Source organism: Leucoraja erinacea, chromosome 1 (genome assembly GCF_028641065.1).
Source record: "Leucoraja erinacea ecotype New England chromosome 1, Leri_hhj_1, whole genome shotgun sequence".
Classification (NCBI taxonomy): Eukaryota; Metazoa; Chordata; class Chondrichthyes; order Rajiformes; family Rajidae; genus Leucoraja; species Leucoraja erinaceus.
In genome coordinates, this window is record NC_073377.1 from 132,061,284 (window position 1) to 132,085,087 (window position 23,804).

Genomic DNA, 23,804 nt, shown 5'->3' on the forward strand with positions numbered 1-23,804 from the left:
GCCCCAGCCCCTCACGGGAGAGTCTCAGCCCCGCGCCATGCCGCCCCCACGGGAGCATCACAGCCCCTCACGGGAGCGCCGTTCCAGCCCCGAGCCGGGCCCCCCTCACGGGAGCGAGCCCAGGGCAAATCCTGACTGGCTCTGCCTCCGGAGTCTCGAGGTCGCCAGCTCCGCCATTAGGCCTCAGCGCAGACGGAGGCAGAGAAGGGGTATACGACAAAAAAGTTGCATTCCCCCGAAGGGAGAGACAGCAAGCCCTGTTTCAACCCCCCCCCCCACATAAACACAATCTAAAAACCAAAAACTTAACTAGACAAAACGAAAAAAAACAACACAAAAAAGTAAAAACAAACGGACTGCAGGCGAGCCGCTGCTGCCAGCGCCGCCACTTCCGGCAAGTCTAGAAATCGTGGAAGCGTTGTTGATAATTTTCCAATGTTCTATAGACTCGGGATCAGTTCCTGTGGATTAGAGGGTGGTTAATGTTATACCACTTTTCAATAAAAGAGGGAGAGAGAAAGCAGGGAATTATAGACCAGTTAGACTGACATCAGTGGTAGGGAAGATGCTGGAGTCGATTATCAAAGATGTAAGAGCGGCACATTTGGATAGCAATGATAGGATCGGTCCAAGTCAGCATGGATTTACGAAGGGATAATCATACTTAACCATATAACAATTACAGCACGGAAACAGGCCATCTCGACCCTTCTAGTCCATGCCGAACACATAATCTCCCCTAGTCCCATATACCTGCGCTCAGACCATAACCCTTCATTCCCTTCCCATCCATATAACTATCCAATTTATTTTTAAATGATAAAAACGAACCTGCCTCCACCACCTTCACTGAAAGCTCATTCCACACAGCTACCACACTACTTGACAAATCATCTGGAATATTTTGAGGATGTAACAAGTAAAATGGATGAGGGAGAGCCAGGGGATGTAGTGTACCTGGACTTTCAGAAAGCCTTTGATAACTTCCCACAGTGGAGATTAGTGGGCAAAATTAGAGCAAGTGGCATTGGGGGTAGGTTATTGACATGGAAAGAAAATTGGTTGGCGGACAGGAAACAAAGTGTTGGGATTAACAAGTCCCTTTCAGAATGGCAGGCAGTGACTAGTGGGGTACCGCAATGCTCTGTGTTAGGACTGCAGCTATTTACAATATACATTAATGATTTAGATGAAGGAATTAAAAGTAACATTAGCAAATTTGCAGATGACACAAAGCTGGGTAGCAGTGTGAAGAGGATTGTATGATGCAGAGTGACTTGGATAGGTTGGGTGAGTGGGCAGATGCAGTATAATGTGGATAAATATGAGGTTATCCACTTTGGAGGCAAGAACGGGAAGAGAGATTATGATATGAATGGTGTCAGGTTAGGAAAAGGGGAAATATAACGAGATCTGTGTGTCCTAGTACATCATTCACTGAAAGGAAGCACGCAGGTACAACAGGCAGTGAAGAAAGCTAATGGAATGTTGCCATCATAAAGAGAGTAGTTGAATATAGGAACAAAGAGGTCCTTCTGCAGTTGTATAGGGCCCTGGTGAGACCACACCTGGAGTATTGTGTGCAGGTTTGGTGAGGACGTACATCCTTGCTATTGAGGGAGTGCAGCGTAGGTTCACGAGGTTAATTCCCAGGATGGCGGGACGGTCATATAATAGTAAGCCTAAATGGGAACTTACCAGTTTGAAGTTTGATCTTTATTTTATAAGGAGTTACGATGAGGGACTAGGTGAAGAAGACCCCGTCCAGGCGCATACGCGTCAATCTTCAAAGCAGCGGTGTGAAATCACAGATGATAATTTACCGAAGCATAATAGTAAGCTACGTGAGACAAACATAATTTCCTGTTGATCTTTATGAGGGTGGGAGCGGAGGGCACGTAGTCCCTCATTGTAACTCCCCATAAAATAAAGATCAAACTTCAAACTGGTAAGTTCTCACAATCTTACTATTTTACTTCGGAGTCACGTGAGTGACTACGTGAAGTTTTCAAAGCTTCTGTGATTTCATGCCGTAGATTCAAATCCAGGCGTCTCACTGCATTGATTGACTCTAAATGAGTGAAAAACAATCAATAGTATACAACCATAATATTAAGGTAATCAGTTAATGGTTTTATTTATCATAACAACATTTTTTGTCCCCTTTTTATTGCAGGGAAACATTTAATACTGAATCCAAAACAGCACCACCAAATGCCCCAGGGTCTGCTATTTCTTTATGGTAATACTTGTGAAACATCCGTTCACTTGCCCATCCTGCAGCCTCGAGGATACGGTCTATTGGAACATCCAAATCCTTGGCCGCCGATGTTGCTGCCGCCCTAGTGGAATGAGATTTAAATTTGTCAGTATCAATCCCTGCATCAACCAGCACCTGCTTCAGCCACCTCGAGATAGTCTGTACTGACACTTTCTTATGTGTTTTTTTATGGCTGATAAACAATGCTGATTCTGCACCTCTTAAGTCCTTGGTGGTCTCAATGTAACATTTTAAATGTGCCACTACACATAGCCCTGGATCCGTAGGATATGCTGCAAAGACCAATTTACATCCCGTGACTCCTGGTCTGCTCTGTTTGAGTAAATCATAGACATAGAATGTAATTGCATCTGCTGTCATTACCATTCTATCTATGCATAATTTATGTCATGTTTGTACTCTTTGTGTTGAACCGACTAATGTCATTACCATGACCACAAGATGGCTGTCGGAAGGGAGAGTGGCAATGTGCAGGCGCGCTTTAGCTGCCGCTGCTCTCTCTTCACATTGTGTTTTTTTGATTTTGTGTCTTTGGAGCGATTTCTATCTTTAATTTGTATATTGATGATGTCCTTATTATTTATATTTCTCCGACTAAATGTTTTTTTCTGTTAATCTTTGTAAGGTGTCCTTGAGATTTGAAAGGCGCTCGAAAATAAAATTTATTATTATTATTATTACCTTCATGGTAATTTTGTCTAAAGACAAATCTGAAATGGGACTCCATTCCCGAAGTAACATCAGCACATTCATCACATTCCGGATTTCTGTATATCTGGGCTTGGCAATGAAAATTCCCTTCATGTACCTACAGACCAAAGGGTGTGATCCTAGAATCTGGTGTTCTGATGCTCTCCATAAATATGCAGAGAGGGCACTCCTTGCAGTATTGATCGCATTATAACTTAAATTGGAATCAAAATGCAGTGTTGACAGAAACTCTAAAATATCTGAGATGTCTGCAGTGTGGTATGAAATATTCTGCCTTGAGCAAAACCACTCCCATTTCTTTATGTAAGAAATGTACTGCTTCTGGGTACTATCCCTCCAGGCTCCTGCAATTAGACCCGTAGTGCGATCTGATAATCCTCTTCTGAGATATGGCCTTTTTAGAATCTGCAAATCAACAAATCAATACGATCATGGATGAAAATCACCAGATACAGGGTGCACAAGTAGATTTTATTGTCTTGGAATACCCATAAGTGGTTCTGTGACCATTTTTAGCACTAGTGGGTACCATGGTTGTGTCGGCCCATCTGGGACCACCAACAATCCTGAAGCAGAACCCTGCTTGATCTTTTGTAGACATCTACTAATGAGACAAAAGGCATATAAAGGCCATCTGGATCTGGCTCCCATGAAACATATTGAGGCAATTGGTGGTTCAGTCTAGTTGCAAACAAGTCAATTTCTTGCATTCCAAATTTTACAACAATTTTATTAAAAATGTCACGATTTAACATCCATTCCGTATGTCATTAAAATTTTGTGACCTGGTGTCTGCAATTATATTGAATCTACCTGGTAGGCAGATTGCCGAAAGCCAAATGTTTCGAATAATACACCAGTGCCAGATAACATTTGCCAATCTGTCACAAGACTCTGACTTGATTCCACCCATGTTATTGACATATGCTACAGCCGTAGTGTTGTCAATCTGAACCTGCACATGCAGATTTTACACATTAGAGCAATAAGCTTTAAGCCCATGAAATGTACTTAACAATTCTAGGTAGTTAATTCCATGTGCTTCGAGCAAAGGTACCTCTTCCACATTCCATCTACCTCCACAGCTGGTATTGGTACCAGTGGCGCCCCAACCTAGCGCACTTGCATCAGTCTGTAGAACGATAGCAGGTGTTTCAAGCAGAATTTTCCTGGAAGCATATGAGACACTCTTAATCCACCATTGTGTAATCTACCAAAAAAAAAACCCCAAAAAAAAGTTTTTAAATGGCGCGGCCCTGTCCAGTCGTCGTTGTGGTAGCTCCGCGAAAATTGTGTGTGTTTTTAACTTTTATGTTCCTTTTTAACTTATTTTTAAGTTCTAACTCCCTAGCACTAACAAAGTATGACAGGGAAACCCTCTTAAATCTAAACTCCAGGGCAAACGGAGACTTTTTAAACTCTGTACTTACTGATCCAGCATGGCCAGCAGAGATCAGCAGAAGCTGCTGCAACAACAATGGGAGCTCGGCTGCAAGGAAAACCCGGAGAAAACATCGAGGAAAGTGTGGGGAGGGGGGATTCGGAACAGGCTGAAAGCCCAAGCCATTCGTCCACCTCTGCCCAGCATTCTTCTGGCGAATGTCCAGTCCCTGGAAAACAAGCTGGATGACCTCAGAGCGAGGGTCAGATTCCAGCGGGACAAAAGGGACTGCAACATCCTCTGCCTGACTGAAACTGAGGCTGACCTCACTGATTCCGGATTAGGTAATCTACCCAACCGAGTCCTTCACTGTCCACCGTGCTGACAGAACAGAAGCATCTGGGAAATCCAAGGGTGGAGGAGACTGCTTCATGACCAATAACAACTGGTGCAACCCTGGAAATATCAAGATGCTTTCCCGTTCCTGCTCGCCGGTCCTGGAGCACCGGACGATCTCATGCCGCCCATTCTACCTTCCCCGGGAGTTCGGCTCAGTGATCGTCACAGCCATCTACATTCCACCGCAGGAGGACACTGACATGGCACTATTGGCCCTACACGATGTGCTATGTCGACATCAAAACAAGTACCCGGATGCGGCTATGTGGCTGGAGATTTTAATAAATCAAAATGTCATGTCATAAGAATACAGTTGAACAGAGGGATCTGGGTATAACCGTGCATAGTTCCTTGAAGGTGGAATCTCATATAGATAGGGTGGTAAAGAAAACTTTTGGTATGCTAGCCTTTATAAATCAGAGCATTGAGTATAGAAGCTGGGATGTAATGTTAAAATTGTACAAGGCATTGGTGAGACCAAATCTGGAGTATGGTGTACAATATTGATCGCCCAATTATAGGAAGGATGTCAACAAAATAGAGAGAGTACAGAGGAGATTTACTAGAATGTTGCCTGGGTTTCAACAACTAAGTTACAGAGATAGGTTGAATAAGTTAGGTCTTTATTCTCTGGAGCACAGAAGGTTAAGGGGGGACTTGATAGAGGTCTTTAAAATGATGAGAGGGATAGACAGAGTTGATGTGGACAAGCTTTTAAATCTAAACATCCAGGGCAAACGGAGACTTTTTAAACTCTGTACTTACTTTGAGAATAGGGAAGATTCAAACAAGAGGACATGACTTCAGAATTAAGGGACAGAAGTTTAGGGGTAATATGAGGGGGAACTTCTTTACTCAGAGAGTGGTAGCGGTGTGGAATGAGCTTCCAGTGGAAGTGGTGGAGGCAGGTTCATTGGTATCATTTAAAAATAAATTGGATAGGCATATGGATGAGAAGGGAATGGAGGGTTATGGTATGAGTGCAGGCAGGTGGGACTAAGGGGAAAAAAAGTTGTTTGGCACGGACTTGTAGGGCCGAGATGACCTGTTTCCGTGCTGTAATTGTTATATGGTTATATGGTTATATGGTTATGCCGAACTTCTACCAACACATCACGTGTGCCACCAGGGGGAGAGAACTTTGGACCACTGCTACACACCGTTCAGGAAAGGCTACAAGGCCGTTTCACTCCCTCCCCTAGGAAAATCTGACCACGCTGCCATTTTCCTGTTGCCGGAGTATAAACAGAGGATAGTTTGGGAAGCGGTAGAGACGAGGAACGTAAAGCGGTGGTCCGACCAGTCAGAGGCCATGCTGCAAGATGCACTGAGTGATGTCGACTGGAATATGTTCGAAGCAAGTTCCAGTGACGTCAGTGAGTTCGCGGAAGCAGTCATGGACTTCATCGCAACAGTAACCAACAACATCGTCCCCACGGTAAGGGTAAGCACCTTTCCGAAACAAAAACCCTGGGTAGACAGGTCTGTTCGTGTGGCCCTGAATGCTCGCACCACTGCCTACAACACGGGCCTGGCATTAGGAAACATGGATGTCTACAAGGCACAGTCCTACCGACTGCAAAGGGCGGTGAAGGACGCAAAGAGAAGGTACAGAGACAAGATGGAGTTACAGATGGAGCAGCAGGATACCAGAAGCCTGTGGCAGGGGCTACGGATTGTAACCAACTACCGGAGAACCCCTCCCTCATCCGCATGTGCCGGCACCTCCCTAGCTGATGACCTGAACTACTTTTACGCTCGTTTTGAGAGGGGCTGGCTACCGAAGCTGAAGGGAGGAATGTGCACACATTCTCGCTGTCCGAAGCATGACATGAGGAGGGCTCTGACACGGGTGAACACGAGAAAAGCTGCAGGCCCCAATGGCATCTCGGGGCGAGTACTCAAGTCTTGTGCTATGCAGCTAGCTCCAGTGGCCCTTACCTCGGTAGTCATGAAATGCTTTGAGAGGCTGGTGAAGAAACACATCTGCGCCTTCCTCCCTCGAAACATGGACCCGTTGCAGTTTGCATGCCGTCGGAATAGATTCACGGACGATGCGGTCTCCCAGGTCTTGCACACCGCTCTCTCTCATCTGGACAGCCAGAAGGGGGGCTACGTGAGGATGCTGTTCATAGACTACAGTTCAGCCTTCAACACGATAGTCCCCACCAGACTGGCCGAGAAGCTAATGGAATTGGGGGTCAACACCTCCCTGTGTGCCTGGGTCCTGGACTTTCTCACCGCCAGGCTCCAGGTAGTCAAGATGGGAGGGAATACATCGAAGTCCCTCACCCCGAGCACAGGATCGCCCCAGGGTTGTGTCCTCAGCCCCCTATTGTACTCCCTGTACACAAATGACTGCCTGGCTAGGTTCAGCTCCAACTCAATAATTAAGTTTGCTGATGACACTGTGGTGGTGGGCCTGATCTCAGACAACGACGAGAAGGCCTACCGGGAGGAGGTGGCTGGTCTAGCACTCTGGTGCCAGGATAACAGCCTCCTCTTGAACATCAAAAAAACGAAGGAGCTGATCATGGACTTTAGGAGGGCACATCATCCGAGGACGTACACTCCATTGAGGATAAATGGGGATTCCGTGGATAGGGTGAACTGTTTTAAATATCTGGGAGTCCACATCTCCGAGGATATGACATGGGCATCACACGCCTCAGCACTCGTGAGTAAGGCAAGGCAGCGCCTTTACCACCTCAGGCAATTGAGGAAATTCAGAGTGTCTCCGAGGATCCTCCAGTGCTTCTACCCAGTGGCGGTGGAAAGCATCTTGTCCGGGAACATTACCATCTGGTTTGGGAATTGCTCTGCCAAAGACAAGAAGGCTCTGCAGAGAGTAGTGCGTTCGGCCGAACGCACTATGGGAACTTCACCCCCTGCAGAAACTATACATCAGGAGGTGCAACTCCAGAGCCAACAATATCATGAGAGACCCCTTCAACACCTGCAACGGACTGTTCCAGCTGCTACGGTCAGGCAAACGCCTCTGTTGCCATGCGGTGAGAACGGAGAGGTTGAGAAGGAGTTTCTTCCCAGAGGCCAATCGGACTGTAAACGCCTATCTCACCAGGGACTAACTCTACTGAACGTTTTTCCTTCCATTATTTATTATGTAAAAGAATATGTGTGTTATGATTGTGTTTATAGTTTGTTTGGTTGTTTGGTTGTTTGTCTTTTGCACAAAAGTCCGCGAGCATTGCAACTTTCATTTCACTGCACATCTCGTATGTGCATGTGACAAATAAACTTGACTTGACTTGACTTGTATATCAGCAATTACTGTTGCTGATAATTGCATTGGCCTATCAAAATGCCCCGAATGTCTTTTCAATGCCTGTAACTTTGCTTGCTGCAGTTGCTGATAATGCAGAGGACCGAACTGCATAGCTGGAAATGAAGCGATTAGTTTGCCAAGTAAGCTCGCCACTTGCCTAATTGATGGTTGATGCTCTGTAATGAGTTTGCTACAACCCTCAATTAACTGCAGTTTTTTATCCTTTGGTAAATTCACTATCAGGTGTTCTGAATTAATAGTGAACCGCGAGTAATCAATTGTTTTATTTGGAGACAATATAGATTTTTCTGGATGTATTACAAAACCCAGCCTTTCAAATGTGATTAATAAGGAACTGCAGATGCTGGAAAATCGAAGGTACACAAAAAAGCTGGAGAAAATCAGCAGGTGCAGCAGCATCTATGGAGCGAAGGAAATAGGCAAAGTTTTGGGCCGGTCTTCAGACTGTTCGGGGGTGGGGGGGGGGGGGTGTGCGGAGACAAGAAAAGAAAAAGGAGGAGGAGCCCGAAGGCTGGGGGATGGGAGGAGACAGCAAGGGGACTGAGGAAGTGGAGGAGATAGCAAGTACTAACAAAATTGGGAGAATTCGATGTTCATGCCCCCAGAATGCAGACTCCCCAAGCGTAATATGAGATGCTGTCCCTCCAATTTCCGGTGCTGCTCGCTGTGGCCATGGAGGAGACCCAGGACAGAGAGGTCGGAGACAGAGTGGGAGGGGAAGTTGAAGTGCTGAGCCACCGGGAGGTCAGCTTGGTTATTGCGGACCGAGCGGAGGTGTTCGACGAAACGATCGCCCAACCTCCGCTTGGTCTCACCGATATAGATCTGCTGACATCAAGAGCAGCGGATGCAATAGATGAGGTTGGAGGAGATGCAGGTAAACCTCTGTCACACCTGGAACGACTGCTTGGGTCCTTGAACGGCGTCGAGGCAGGAGGTAAAGGGACAAGTGTTGCATCTCTTGCGGTTGCAAGGGAAAGTGCCCGGGGAGGGGGTGGTATGAGAAGGAAGGGAAGAATTGACAAGGGAGTTATGGAGGGAGCGGTCTTTGCGGAAGGCAGATATGGGGGGAGATGGGAAGATGTGGCGAGTGGTGGGGTCACGTTGGAGGTGGCGAAACTGACGGAGGATTACTTTTTGTATGTGACGGCTGGTGGGGTGAAAGGTGAGGACTAGGGGGACTCTGCCCTTGTTGCGAGTGGGGGGATTGGGAGAGAGAGCAGTGTTGTGTGATAGACTATTGACTGGCGTCTATTACATACCCACTGACTCCAACAACTATCTCGACTACATACCTTCCCACCCTGCTTCCTGCAAAGACTCTATCCCCTACTTTGTGCCCAAGACCTTCACTATTCACTTTCCTGTATTCTAATTGAAATTATTGCAGAAAATTAAATCTGCAAATTATTGTTGGAAGATTGCTACCAAAAAAATATTTTTATCCTTGTTAGATTGGCAATCAATCAATTTTTCATAGAAAACCAAGAATTTAAAAAACATCAGGACTCATTCCTTCAGGTAGTAAATGGTCATTGAGATTTAGAATTTGACTGATTATTATTCTTTTTTTTTGGCTTTCTCTTAATCCAATATTTTCTTCTTTCTGTATTTGTTTCCATTTCTTGTTATTCCATTTTTGTTCTCTCTCTTGCTTGGTATTCTTCATCTGCCTTGTTTGCAGGACAAAAGTAGAACTACTGGTTTACAGTGCCAGAACTGGCTTCAATATCACATGATGTCTGTTTATAATGTGCATGTTCTCTTTGTCATCCCACGGGCTTCCTCTGGGTTTTACAATTTCCTCCCATATCCCAAAGATTAGTAAACTGGTCAGTTAATTAATCACTGTAAGTTACCCTTAAAATGTAAATGAATGGCCGAATCTGCTGATGAGAATGTGTGGGGGGAATAAGAAAATAAATTAGTGGGAATAAGTGATTGATGATCGCCGCAGCCTAGGTGGGTCAAACTGTAGAAGTAGTTAATGCATGCAACAGTAAAATTCAGATATCCTCATAACATAATTGGTCGCTCTGTTCATACTGAGCATTTTCACACCTAATTGCTTTGTAACCTTCTGAAAACACAACATAAAGGAAGATAGATGAAAAAGTCTCAAGTTCTTGAAGTTCCAGAATACATTTTAACAGGTAACTACTTTTGAGAGCACTCTTGTGGTTTCATTTGTGTAGACACAATACCGAAGTCAAGTCAAGTTGAGTTTGTTGTCATATGCATAAGTAGGTCACATGCATGTACAATAAAATGTAATGCTTACAGCAGCATAGATCCAGACACACATTATGACAAATTATGCATACAAACCACATACTGTTTCTAAAACAAAGAAGACTGTACAAAAAGACAAGGCATCAGTGCATATTACAACAAGGAAAATAACAAGTCCATGATCATGCAAAAGATGGATTATAGTGTCCCATTAACAAGGTCTGATTAGTGTGTTCCCCATTCCATACCCACTCACCAACATTAACATCCTCATTCCCACCACATTTCATAAGTTCTAGGAGCAAATGTTTTAGGAGCAAAACGTGGCCTATTAAGTCAACTCTGCCATTCAATTGTGGCTTTCATCTTTCCTTCTCAACCGCCTTCTCTTGCCTTCTCACCATAAACCCTGACGCCATTACTAATCAAGAATTTGTCAATCTCTGCCTTAGAAATATACATTGACTTGGCCTCCACAGCCATCTATGGAAATTATAAAGAAATTCCTACTAATCTCCTTTCTAAAGATACATCCTTTTATTCTGAGGCTATGGCCTCTGGTCCTAGACTTGTGGAAACATCCTCTGCACATTCTCTCTATCCAGGCCTTTCACTATTCGGTTGTTTCAATACGGTCCCCCCTCATCCTTTTGGTTGCTTCAATAAGGTATCCCCTCATCCTTCTAAGCTCCAGCGAGTACAGGTCACATTGACCAGCGAGCTTTTGGGCGGGTCCTGACAAGCCCTCAGGGGGGGGTCCCATTGACAAATGAGCCTTTGGACGAGGTCCCGTTGACTGACAAGCCTCCCATGGGAGTTGCTGCAAGCTTTACCTTGGATCTAAGAGGTTTTGCTTGAAATGGCACAAAATGCAAGAGAACATGAAAAGAACAAACGTTTTCTGCTAAAATTCAAGGAAACAGGAACAAGATGTTGCAACACCTATGAAGCAGTTTTACAAATATGACAGCTGTTGTTTCAGTGTAGCTGGTGATGGTGATGCAATCAATATATACATGAGGAAAGAGCCTGCATGCACTTACTGTTAATGTATTGGCAGGTTAGTTTAATATAGCTTCCTTCTTGATACTCCTCACACTAAATTCCAGGTTTCACCTGGGCAAACTATAGTTTGGTTTAATTTTTGTACTTTTGAGAAAGAGGTCCGGTGGCCCACTGAGTCCATGCCGACCAGCAATCCCCGTACACTAACATTATCCTGCATACACTTGGGATAATTTACAATTTTACCAAGCCAATTAGCCTACAAACCTGTACATCTTTGGAGTGTGGGAGGAAACCGGACCACCTGGAGAAAACCCACGCTGGTCATCGGAAGAAGGTACAAACATCATAGAGACAGCACTGGTAGTCAGGATCGAACTAAGATCTCTGGCGCTGTAAGGCAGCAACTCTACCGATGCGCCACCGTGCTGCCCACTATAACTACAGCTCTGTGCAGATTGCCCTGATCCACTGTAGCTTTGGTGAATGTCAAAAGACTTACCTGGAGCAATCCTTGAACTATATGTGGCACTATTAGTTGCTGGGGAAACCCTTCATTTTATATGCTTTATTACAATCTACCATATGAATCAATAGGGAACAAACTTTCTTCCAACAAGCAATCAAGTCATTGTCAAATACAGCAGAAAAAAGCAGCAACTGGCTTTGGATTAAAAGGAAAGATAATTGGGCTGCAAGATAAAGACAGGAGGGTATGGAACTAAGAGTGGTGTAGTCAGGTATCACCATTGAGCCCTCTGGAGACATTGTGGGCTTATCAATGAAACGTGAAAGAAGGAGGGTAAAGACCCCGATGACGTACCTACCCAATCTTTCACCACTCCCATCCCACTGCCAATATCAAGAGTGCCAAATTACTACAGGGATTGAAACATCAAGTCCTATTAGCTCTACTGATCTTCTGGAAGAAAAAAACTGAAAGTGCAGCTGATGACAAGAGAAAGGTTGTGTGAAAGCTTGGAGAGACAGATGACAGGAGGAAATAGACCCCAACGGGGCTGTTATGGGTTAGCAACCCATAACTGCAGGCTCTGTCACCTTGTTAGGGCACAAGAGCCACCCTCACTTGGCTACAAAAAGTTCAAAGAGAATAATATCCCCAGAGTCTGTGAGAGCGTGGGCCAAGATGACTCATCGATTGACCACCCGGTAATGAACATTGGAACGGACACGACATTAAATCAGTAAGTGGCAAGAATCATGAAAAATGAGCAGCTGGACATGTTCTTCAGACCTGTAGATGTGACTGAACTAAAGTAACATCAACTCGTGGCAGAGGAACAACTCCAGGACTGTTTGGAGTCTGTCGACTGGGCTATGTTCAAGGACTCGGCAGCGGACTTGAACGAATATGCCACAGTCATTACAGACTTCTTAAAGAAATGTGTAGAGGACTGCATCCCCACAAAAACCTTCCGAGTGTTTCCCAATCAGAAACCTTGGATGAACTTTGAGGTCTGCACTCTTCTGAAGTCCAGACACTGGGCATTCACGTCTGATGATACAGTGGCCTACAAGAAGTCCAGATACGACCTTGGTAAGACCATCAAAAAGGGCAAGAGAGACTTCTGCTCCAAACTGGAGGATGAGACAGATGTTCGGCAGCTGTGGCGGGGCCTGAATGCAATCACCTCCTACAAGGCGAAACCAGGAGGCAGCTCGAATGTCGGCGAAACATCACTCCCTGGCAAGCTCAATGCGTTTTACGCACGCTTTGATAAGGAGAATACTGATGTGCCTTCCCGAGCTGTGATGGTATTTCAGTCTCAGTCACAGAGGCCGACGTCAGAAAATCCTTCAGAGGGGTGAACCCTCAAAAAGCGCACGGACCTGATGGTATAGCCGGTCGTGTTCTAAAAAACCTGTGCGCACCAACTGGCTGGAGTTTTTATGTACATTTTCAACCTCTCACTTCTGAGGTCTGAGGTCCCCACATACTTTCAAAGGGCATCAATTATACCAGTGCCCAAGAAGAGTAAGGTGACGTGCCTCAATGACTATCGACCAGTGGCACTAACGCCGGTGGTGATGAAGTGCTTTGAGAGGTTGATCATGGAGTAAGTCAACTCCTACCTCGACAAAAACCGGGACCCACTGCAGTTCGCTTACCGCCACAACAGATCAACGGTGGATGCGATCTCGCTGGCCCTCCACTCCGCTCTGGACCACTTGGACAACAAAAACTCATATGTGAGGCTGTTATTCATCGATTGCAGCTCGGCATTTAACACATTCATCCCCTTCAAGCTGGTTACCAAACTCGCAGAACTGGGTTTCTACGCATCCCTCTGCAATTGGATCCTTGACTTCCTCATTCACAGACCACAGTCTGTTCGCATTGGCGGAAATGTGTCAGCCTCGATAACAATCAGCACGGGAGCACCTCAAGGCTGCATGCTCAGCCCCCTGCTGTACTCCCTCTGTACTCATGACTGCGTAGCCGGTCATAGTGCAAACTCCATCATCAAGTTCGCTGACGACACCACTGTTGTGGGACATATCACTGATGGGGATGAGTCAGGATATAGAAGAGAGATCGAGCAACTGTCCATATGGTGCCAGCTCAATAACCTGGCCCTCAAACCAAGGAACTGATTGTGGACTTTGGAAGGAGTAGGATGGGGACCCACAGCCCTGTTTATATCAACGGGTTGATGGTTGAAAGGGTCAAGAGCTTCACATTCCTGGGCGTGCACATCTCTGAATATCTTTCCTGGTCCGAGAACACTAATGCAATCATCAAGAAAGCTCATCAGCGCCTCTACTTCCTGAGAAGATTACGGAGAGTCGGTTATCAAGGAGGACTCTCTCTAACTTCTACAGGTGCACAGTATAGAGCATGATGACCGGTTGCATCGTGGCTTGGTACGGCAACTTGAGCGCCCTGGAGAGGAAAAGAAAAAAAGTAGTAAACACTGCCCAGTCCATCATCGGCTCTAACGTTCCTTCCATCGAGGGGATTTATCGCAGTCGCTGCCTCAAAAAGGCTGGCAGTATCATCAAAGACCCACACCACCCTGGCCACACACTCATCTCCCTTCTACCTTCAGGTTGAAGGTACAAGAGCCTGAAGACAGCAACAACCAGGTTCAAAAATAGCTACTTCCCCACAGCCATCAGGCTATTAAACCTGGCTCGGACAAAACTTTGATTATTAATAACCAATTATCTGTTATTTGCACGATCATTTTATTTATTCATGTGTGTATATATACATGAGTATTCAAAATAAATAATAAAATAAACAAATAAATAAATAAATATTATAGTATATGGACACAATGATCTGTTTTGTAGTAAATGCCTACTATGTTCTGTGTGCTGAAGCAAAGCAAGAATTTCATTGTCCTATCAGGGATACATGACAATAAACTCGCTTGAACTTGAACTTGGTCTTATACTTCATCAGGGATGAAAACAAATGCTTGAAATTCTCCAACCCTGGGCCCCACATTGATCAAATTCTGTCAGGCGGAAGACCAAATCAGTTGGATAAAACTCAGTGGCAGCACAGTCCGCAGGGTATCAGCACCCTACAGGATGTGGCAGAAGTTTCAGGCGACAGTCCAAGATACAACCAGGCACATCGTAAAGTGGAGAACATGCAAGGACATAAGCCATAGGTGAAATGGCCAAAGTCTAACAGCAAGGAGTGGGAAACAATCAATGCAGATGTGAGCCTAATCTTAAATGGAAAATATGGAAAGGAGAAATTTGGAGGGAAGGAACAACTCAGCAGGACAGATAGGCCTCCCCCCTCCAAGTCCCGTCGTCTCCAGGAAATCTAACAACTTGTTAAAGAAAGGCCTGAGGAAGTTGTGGAAAAAACCCAACAGCATAAGAAAGGGAGGGCATCGACCTCCTTCAAGAGGACCTAAAACAGAGGCTCCAGGAGCTGCGCAGAGGCATTTTCACAAAAGAAAAAAGCAGATCCCTGAAAGTGTCAAAAAGGGAGGTTGAAGGACACATCAGAACCATCCACACGGATGAGCTACAAGATGAACCGATACGTCCCCGCTGACAAAGGTTTTCTGCTAAAATTCAAGGAAACAGGAACAAGATGTTGAAACACCTATGACGGAGTTTTACAAATACGACTGCTGTTTCTGTGTAGCTGGTGATGGTAATGAAATCAATATATACACAAGGAAAAAGCCTGCATGCACTGACTGTTAATGTATTGGCTGGTAAGCTTCCTTCTTGATACTCCTCACGCTAAATTCCAGGTTTCACCTGGGCAAACTATAGTTTGGTTTAATTTTTTGTACTTTTGAGAAAGAGGTCCGGTGGCCCACTGAGTCCATGCCGATCAGCGATCCCCGTACACTAACATTATCCTGCATACACTTGGGACAATTTCCAATTTTACCAAGCCAATTAGCCTACAAACCTGTACATTTTTGGAGTGTGGGAGGAAACCGGACCAACTGGAGAAAACCCACGCAGGTCATGGGAAGAAGGTACAAACATCATAGAGACAGCACTGGTAGTCAGGATCGAACTAAGATCTCTGGCGCTGTAAGGCAGCAACTCTGCCAATGCGCCACCGTGCTGCCCACTATAACTACAGCTCTGTGCAGATTGCCCTGATCCCCTGTAGCTTTGATGAATGTCTATAGACTTACCTGGATGAATCCTTGAACTATATGTGGCACTCTTAGGTGCTGGGGAAACCCTTCAGTCTATAAGCTTTATAACAATCTACCATATAAATCAATAGGAAGTCAGAAAGAGACAAACTTTCTTCCAACAAGCGATCGTCAGTCAAATACAGCAGAAAAAAGCAGCAATTGGCTTTAGATTAAAAGGAAAGATAATAATTTGCTGCAAGATGAAGACAGGAGGGAAGGGAACTGAGAGCGGTGTTACTGGGATGCCAAGTATGACAATTGAGTTCTCTGGAGACGTTGTGGGCTTATCAATGAAACATGAAAGAAGGAGGGTAAAGACCCTGATGACGTACCTACCCTACCTATCACACTCCAATCCCACTGCCAATATCAAGAGTACCGAATTACTAAAGGGATTGAAACATCAAGTCCTATTAGCTCTACTGATCTTCTGGAAGAAAAAAACTGAAAGTGCAGCTGATGACAAGAGAAAGATTGTATGACAGCTTGGAGAGACAGCTTACAGGAGGAAATAGACCCCAACGGGGCTGTTATGGGTTAGCTACCCATAACAGCAGGCTCCGTCACCTTGTTAGGGCACAAAAGCCTACATACTTGGCCACAAAAAGTTCAAAGAGAATAGCCCCAGAGTCTGCGAGAGCGGGGGCGCAAGATGACTCATCGATTGACCATCCGGTAACGAACATTGGAACGGACACGACATTAAATCAAGTAAGTGGCAAGACTCATGAAAAATGAGCAGCTAAACATGTTCTTCAGACCTCTAGATGTGACTGAAGTAACATCAACTCATGGTCTTATACTTCATCAGGGGTGGAAAAAATGCAACAGCATAAGAAAGGGAGGGCATCAACCTCCTTCAAGAAGACCTAAAACAGAGGCTCCCGAAGCTGCGAAGAGCGGAGAATTTAAGGAAACGATGCAAACAGTAGGAAAAAGCAAGAACAGACTTCTACAAGATCCCTTTAATTTTGTGTGAGGCATTTTCACAAAAGAGAAAAGCAGATCACTGAAAGGATCAAAAAAGGAGGTTGAAGGACACATCAGAGCCATCTACACTGATGAGCCAAAAGATGAACCGATACTTGCCCGTTGATATCCCACCAATCTCACCCCCACAAGATTTATTTGGCATCAACCCTCACAAGCTCAGTGAGGTGAAAAAGGCAGTGAAGAAAGCAAGAACGGCCTCTGCACCAGACCCTGATGGCGTTCTGTATTGGGTCTACAAAAATGCCCCGGATGTTCTGAAATTCCTCTTGAGGAACATGAAGGTTGCATGGGAAAAGCAAGTTATCCCCAAAGCCTGGCGAAGAGTGGGGGGAGTGCTGATCCCAAAAGGTAAAAAAAAATGTCCACCGCGAACAGTTTTGGCAAATAAACCTTCTTAATAGAGAAGCCAAGATCTTTTTCACTGTGTTGGCGAAAAGACTTAAGGGCCTGTCCCACTTGGGCGTTATTTGCGCATCATTTATGCGACATAATTTACATGTCACGACGCACGACGCATGTGTAATGCGTGCATGGCGTGCATTAAGCGAGCACTTTACAAAGTATCTGAAACAAAGCCATTTCATTGATACGTCAATCCAAAAGGCTGGCATAGCAGGCTTTTCGGGTTGGCTTGAACATAACAGTGTCACATGCCATCAAATCCAGACTGCTAAGAAAGAACAAAAGAATCTGCATATCTTGTTTCTTCACCTGGCCAACGCCTATGGATTAGTTCCTCATTCGCTACTGTGGACTGCTTTTGAATGCTTTCAAGTGCCTGGAACAATAACAAATCTGGTAAAAAACTACTTTCAGGATCTGCAATTTTCTCTCGCAACATCTGGCAAATGGAGGGATGTCGGCTAAGTTTTGTCATCAGAGCCACTTATGATGTTCTACCATCACCCCAGAACCTGACGCAGTGGTTCGGAGAAGACCCCGCTTGCTCTCTTTGCCAAGCACCTGCATCACTAAGGCACATTTTAACAGGATGCACTATGTACCTCGCCCAAGGGTGTTACACTTGGCAGCATAACCAAGTTCTTAGACAGCTGGCATCAATCCTGGAACAGAGGCGAACAACCACAAATGCTTCCCCACAAACATTAACAGGAAATGTCCACCACAATATTTGTACCATCAGGCAGATAACATCAAAGGATGCAAGCATTTTGCAGCCTGCTTGGGGTTGGAAAATGGACGTGGACTTGGGGGAAAAAAAGCTTGTGTTTCCCCCAGATATTGTGGCTACAACACTCCGGCCATACATGGTCCTGTGGTCCACAACAGCCACGTTGGCATACGTTGTGGAATTGACAGTACCATGGAAAGATGCTTATGAGAGGGAAAAAAAACAAGTACTCTGAACTGGCAACTAAAGCTGCCAAGAATGGCTGGAAGATCAAGATTTTACTGTAGAAGTGGGATGCAGAGGATTTGTTCCATCTAAGACCAGTTTATTGAAGAAAATGGGGGGTGAGGGGTCGCTCCCTCCAACAAGCAATCAAGTAATTATCAAATTCAACATAAAAAAGCAGCAATTGGCTTTGGATTAAATGGAAAAATAACAATTGGGCTGCAAGATGAAGATAGGAGGGTATGGAATTGAGGGGGGTGTACCTGGAACGCCAGGTATCACCGTTGGAGATGTTGTGAGCTTATCAATGAAACATCAAAGAAGGAGGGTGCCCAACTGACCTTGGTACGTACCTACTCTACCTTTCACCGTCCAATCCCACTGTCAATATCAAGAGCGCCAACTTAGTACAGGAATTCAAACATCAAGTGGAATCTCATGTAGATAGGGTGGTAAAGAAAGCTTTTGGTGTGCTAGCCTTTATAAATCAGAGCATTGAGTATAGAAGTTGGGATGTAATGTTAAAATTGTACAAGACATTGGTGAGACCAATTCTGGAGTATGGTGTACAATTTTGGTCGCCCAATTATAGGAAGGATGTAAACAAAATAGAGAGAGTACAAAGGAGATTTACTAGAATGTTGCCTGGGTTTCAGCAACTAAGTTACAGAGAAAGGTTGAATAAGTTAGGTCTTTACTCTTTGGAGTGCAGAAGGTTAAGAGGGGACTTGATAGAGGTCTTTAAAATGATGAAAGGGATAGACAGAGTTGACGTGGATAAGCTTTTCCCATTGAGAGTAGGGAAGATTCAAACAAGGGGACATGACTTCAGAATTAAGGGACCGAAGTTTAAGGGGAACATGAGGGGGAACTTCTTTACTCAGAGAGTGGTAGCTGTGTGGAATTAGCTTCAAGTGGAAGTGGTGGGGGCAGGTTCGATTTTGTCATTTACAAATAAATTGGATAGGTATATGGATGGGAAAGGAATGGAGGGTTATGGTCTGAGTGCTGGTAGATGGGACTAGGGGAAAATAAGTCTTCGGCACGGACTTGTAGGGCCGAGATGGCCTGTTTCCATGTTGTAATTGTTATATGGTTATATGGTTATATGTCCTATTAGCTCGATATTTGCACTATATTGTTCTCTTTTATCTATTGAACATTTTTGTCTTTAATATATTTCTATTGAGTACTGTGTATAGAAATTGTAACATCCAGGTCCATGAGCAGCTTCTTCCCTACAACTATCAGGTTATTAAACACTGCAACCTCCAAATAGCCTCTGAACTATATAGACTTGAGGCCATTATTTGTGAATTTGCACTTTAAAAAAAAATTATAAACCCTTAACAAACAACAAAAAAGTTCAGTGCGTGATATGTACACACACACTGAGCGTTATTGTTGTTTATTAAGGGTTTTACAGAGCATGATGTTTACATATCTGTTGTGCTACTGCAAGTACCGTCAGGACTTTCATATGAAGAAAGACTGGATAGACTCAGCTTGTACTCGCTAGAATTTAGTAGATTGTGGGGGGATCTTATAGAAACTTACAAAATTCTTAAGGAGTTGGACAGGCTAGATGCAGGGAGATCGTTCCCGATGTTGGGGAAGTCCAGAACAAGGGGCTACAGTTTAAGGATAAGGGGGAAATCTTTTAGGACTGAGATGACAAAAAAAACATTTTTTCACACAGAGAGTGGTGAATCTCTGGAATTCTCTGCCACAGAAGGTAGTTGAGGCCAGTTCATTGGCTATATTTAAGAGGGAGTTAGATGTGGCCCTTGTGGCTAAAGGGATCAGGGGGTATGGAGAGAAGGCAGGTGCGGGATACTGAGTTGGATGAATGGCCTACTCCTGCACCTATTTTCTATGTTTCTGTGTTTCTAAGTAAGAATTAATTGTTCTGTTTTGGGACATATGACAATAAAATACTCTTGACCAAGATTGATTAACAAACAATTTCTGATTGAAGCCAACTTGTATTTCCGACAGGAAATTGTACAACTGTAGGCCACTAAAGAAGGCACAAGTAATGGATAAGTGGTAAATAATGGGGGTGTTATGCAGAGACAGCAATAGTTAAAATATAAAGTTTAGAATATAGTAGATTAATACAACTGAGCACCAGTTTTCACAAACTATTTCAAACTGTAAATTATCATCAGTAATCATTCAATCAGTGCAAAATCACAAAGGAACAAAAATCGTTGAAATTCTGCTGTTGTGATTGTTAAGGCTTCAATTTCGGTGGCAATTCTGCTCAAGACTGGAGCTCAATAAATATTTGAACTAATGATCTTTTGAGCTGATTCAAAAGTGGAAATCATGTTGTTGTAAATCAGCATTCCCTCAAGTAATTCCACAGGCATTACCACCTCCTAAAATTCTGGCGGGTGCAAAAGGCAGGAAATGGCCAATTATGATGGTATTTAGAGGGGCAATCACCTGCAGCTATTTTAATTGCTGCTGTGTTTTGCAGGCATCTTTACTTGCCTTTCTTTGTCCTACATGACATGGATGTACAGTTCAAATTTTACTTCTGGGGCCTACAGAGTCTGCGGGAATTTGTTTCTGCCTGTTCATCATTTCTTAAAATGGCAATTGTTTGAATCATTTAAGCACTTTTGCAATACCTTTGAGAGGCATTTAATCCTTAACAACAGAAGCTCAGTCTAGAAAGAATGATAATGTTTTGAGTTATTCATGTTAGAGACGTCAATCTATCTGTAATTAAAATGATGCAAAATCAATATACACTGTTTTAATATATTCATCATGCCTATTAATTTGTTCAGAAGAGGCTTAAAAATTAAAATAAACAACCACTGCTCTACTCACCACCTCCATGTTGGAGGAGAAAAGTACCCATTCATGGTAAACACTGAGGTGGTTTATAGCTTCAATTCTTGTGATAATGGATGCTTGACTGCAATATGGAAATTCCCCATGTTTCTGTGTCTTACTGTCATCTGTGCAGCAGGAGACAAGAGAGGGAGAGAGTGGGAGAGGGGGAGGGGGAGAGGGAGAGGGAGGAAAATAAAACATGTGGGGAAGATAGACCAAACATATATCCCCATGGGCATGGGAATCACACATACCAGGCTCATCTATTTTGATTGTATTCAATGCTCTGATCTTGGCCATGGGTACACAAGAAAATAGGAGCAGGAGGAGACCACCAGGCCCCTCACACCAGCCCTGCCTTTCAATATGATCTTGGCTAATCTGTGCTAACTTCAACTTCTCTTCTGTGTTAGTTCCACCAAGCTCTCCATTCCTCGATCTTTCAACAGATAGCACAATGGGCGACAGATAGCACAATGGGCTAAGAGTTCGGCTGGCGACCGGAAGGTAGCCGGTTCAAATCCCGCTTGTAGTGCATACTGTCGTTGTGTCCTTGGGCAAGACACTTCACCCACCTTTGCCTGTAATGGAATGTTACGGCGGCAGGCGCGGGCACACCACGACGCCCTGTGTCTCCCTTTCAAGGGAGATGCTAAAAATGCATTTCATTGTCTCTGTACTGTACACTGACAATGACAATAAATTGAATCATTTCATTTCATTTTTCATTATTTATTTATCTTTTCGTTAAATATTTCCATTGATCGAGCCTCCATCACTCTTGTGGTCAGAGAATTCCAGGGATCCACAACTCGCTGCAAAAATAAATTTCTAGCATCTAATTTTTAAATGACCAATCTCTGATCTTGTACCCATGTCTCCTTTTTCGTGACTCTCCCATTGGTGAAAACATCTCAACATCTATTCTGTCACCCCTCCCCCATAGATCTTCAATGTTTGAGTAAAGTCACCTTCATTCTTCTAAACAACAAGGATAGATTAACCCTTTGATCCCAAGAATTATCCTGGTGAATCACCTTTGGTCATCCTCTAATTTTAATATATCCCTTTTTAGGTAAAGGTCAAAACTGTGCACAGTTTTAAAGTTGTAGCTCCACCAAACCCAGCACAATTGTAATAAGATGTTTCCATTTTTTAAATTATAACCGTTTTGCAATCAGGACAAAATGCCCTTTACCGTCTTAGGCTTCAGACATTAGAGATACAGCACGGAAAAAGGTCCTCCAGCCCACCAAGTCCACGCCGACCAGCGATCACCCCATACACCTGCGCAACCCTACACCATATAACCATATAACAATTACAGCACGGAAACAGGCCATCTCGACCCTTCTAGTCCGTGCCGAACACGTATTCTCCCCTAGTCCCATACACCTGCGTTCAGACCATAACCCTCCATACCTTTCCCGTCCATATAACTATCCAATTCATTTTTAAATGATAAAAACAAACCTGCCTCCACCACCTTCACTGGAAGCTCATTCCACACAGCCACCACTCTCTGAGTAAAGAAGTCCCCCCTCATGTTACCCCTAAACTTCTGTCCCTTAATTCTCAAGTCATGTCCCCTTGTTTGAATCTTCCCTACTCTCAGTGGGAAAAGCTTATCCACGTCAACTCTGTCTATCCCTCTAGGGATACACACTAGGGACAATTTACAATTTTACAAAAGCCAATTAACCTACAAACCTGTACATCTTTGGAGTATGGGGGGAAACCAGTGCAGTCAGAAAAAACCTATGTGGACCCAGGAAGAACAAACAAACTCCACACAAACAGCACCCATAGGCAGGCTCGAACCCGGGTCCCTGGCGCTGTAAAGCAGCAACTCTACGCTGCATCACTGTGCTGCCCTTTACTGTCTGTTGGACCTGTCTGCTAGTCGGTTGTGATTCATGCATGAGACTCGCTCATTAGCAACCTGCCGACCTAATACGTTGCCTTTTGATTCCTCTTATTGAAGGGTTTGACCTTTCACTTCTCCACATTGAGCTCCATTTTGGCACAACACTCAATCTTTCTCTTTCCCATTGCACATTCACAATGTCCACCTCACAACATGTGCTTCCACGCATTTTTGCAAACTTGGAAACTGTGCATTCCATTCCCTTCTCCAGGTTATTGATGAAATGAAGACCAAGGACCATTCCCTGCGGTATTCCACTGATTAAATCCTCACAGCATAAAAAAGATCGATTTATTTTTGTTCTCTGTTTGCAATGTGACAGCCAGGTATGGAGCAGCATAGTAAGGATAGTTATACAGCATATAGTGTGGTACAAACCCCTTTCTCTATCTGTAACTACCTGATCAAGATATTATATTCCATTGTAATTGAATCTGATCTCTCATAATAATACTTTTCTACCGGCTGTCTTTACAAATATTTTGTGTAGGAAAGAACTGCAGATGTTAGTTTAAATCGAAGGTAGAAACAAAATGCTGGAGTAACTCAGCAGGACAGGCAGCATCTCTGGAGAGAAGGAATGGGCGACGTTTCGGATCGAGACCCTTCTTCAGACTGATGTCAGGGGAATGTGCAGGACAGAGATAAGTCCGCTCAGTCCGCCTTAACCTACCTGATCTCCCAGTTACTCAGCAATTTAACTCCCCCT

The 23,804-nt window shown here is 44.2% G+C and overlaps 1 protein-coding gene across 2 annotated transcripts; it reads right to left on the reverse strand.

Moving 5' to 3' along the window:
• Window positions 1-960: 960 nt before the first annotated feature.
• LOC129701887 (uncharacterized) lies at window positions 961-23,804 on the reverse strand. 2 transcript variants are annotated; one of them, XR_008724287.1, is made up of 3 exons: window positions 21,163-23,804; window positions 4,009-4,161; window positions 961-2,342 (listed from the first exon to the last, which is right to left on the reverse strand). XR_008724287.1 is itself a non-coding variant. In XM_055643377.1 (3 exons), the coding sequence occupies exons 1-3, from the start codon at window positions 21,466-21,468 to the stop codon at window positions 2,168-2,170; spliced, it is 675 nt and encodes a 224-aa protein (XP_055499352.1). In that variant the 5' UTR covers window positions 21,469-21,669; the 3' UTR covers window positions 961-2,167. The 2 variants fall into 2 exon arrangements, 1 of the variants encoding a protein (XP_055499352.1); XM_055643377.1 differs by having other exon boundaries at window positions 4,009-4,202; window positions 21,163-21,669.

Bases quoted from the DNA above. Each gene is read 5' to 3' on its own strand.
- LOC129701887 (XM_055643377.1), bottom strand. From the start codon at position 21,468: ATGGCCAAGATCAGAGCATTGAATACAATCAAAATAGATGAGCCTGGT. The intron at 4,203-21,162 runs GTGAGTAGAGCA...TTTTTTTGGTAG, and splicing joins TCTCCTCCAACATGGAGGTG to ATTACACAATGGTGGATTAA. The intron at 2,343-4,008 runs GTTAAGTACATT...TCATTCCACTAG, and splicing joins GGAATTAACTACCTAGAATT to GGCGGCAGCAACATCGGCGG.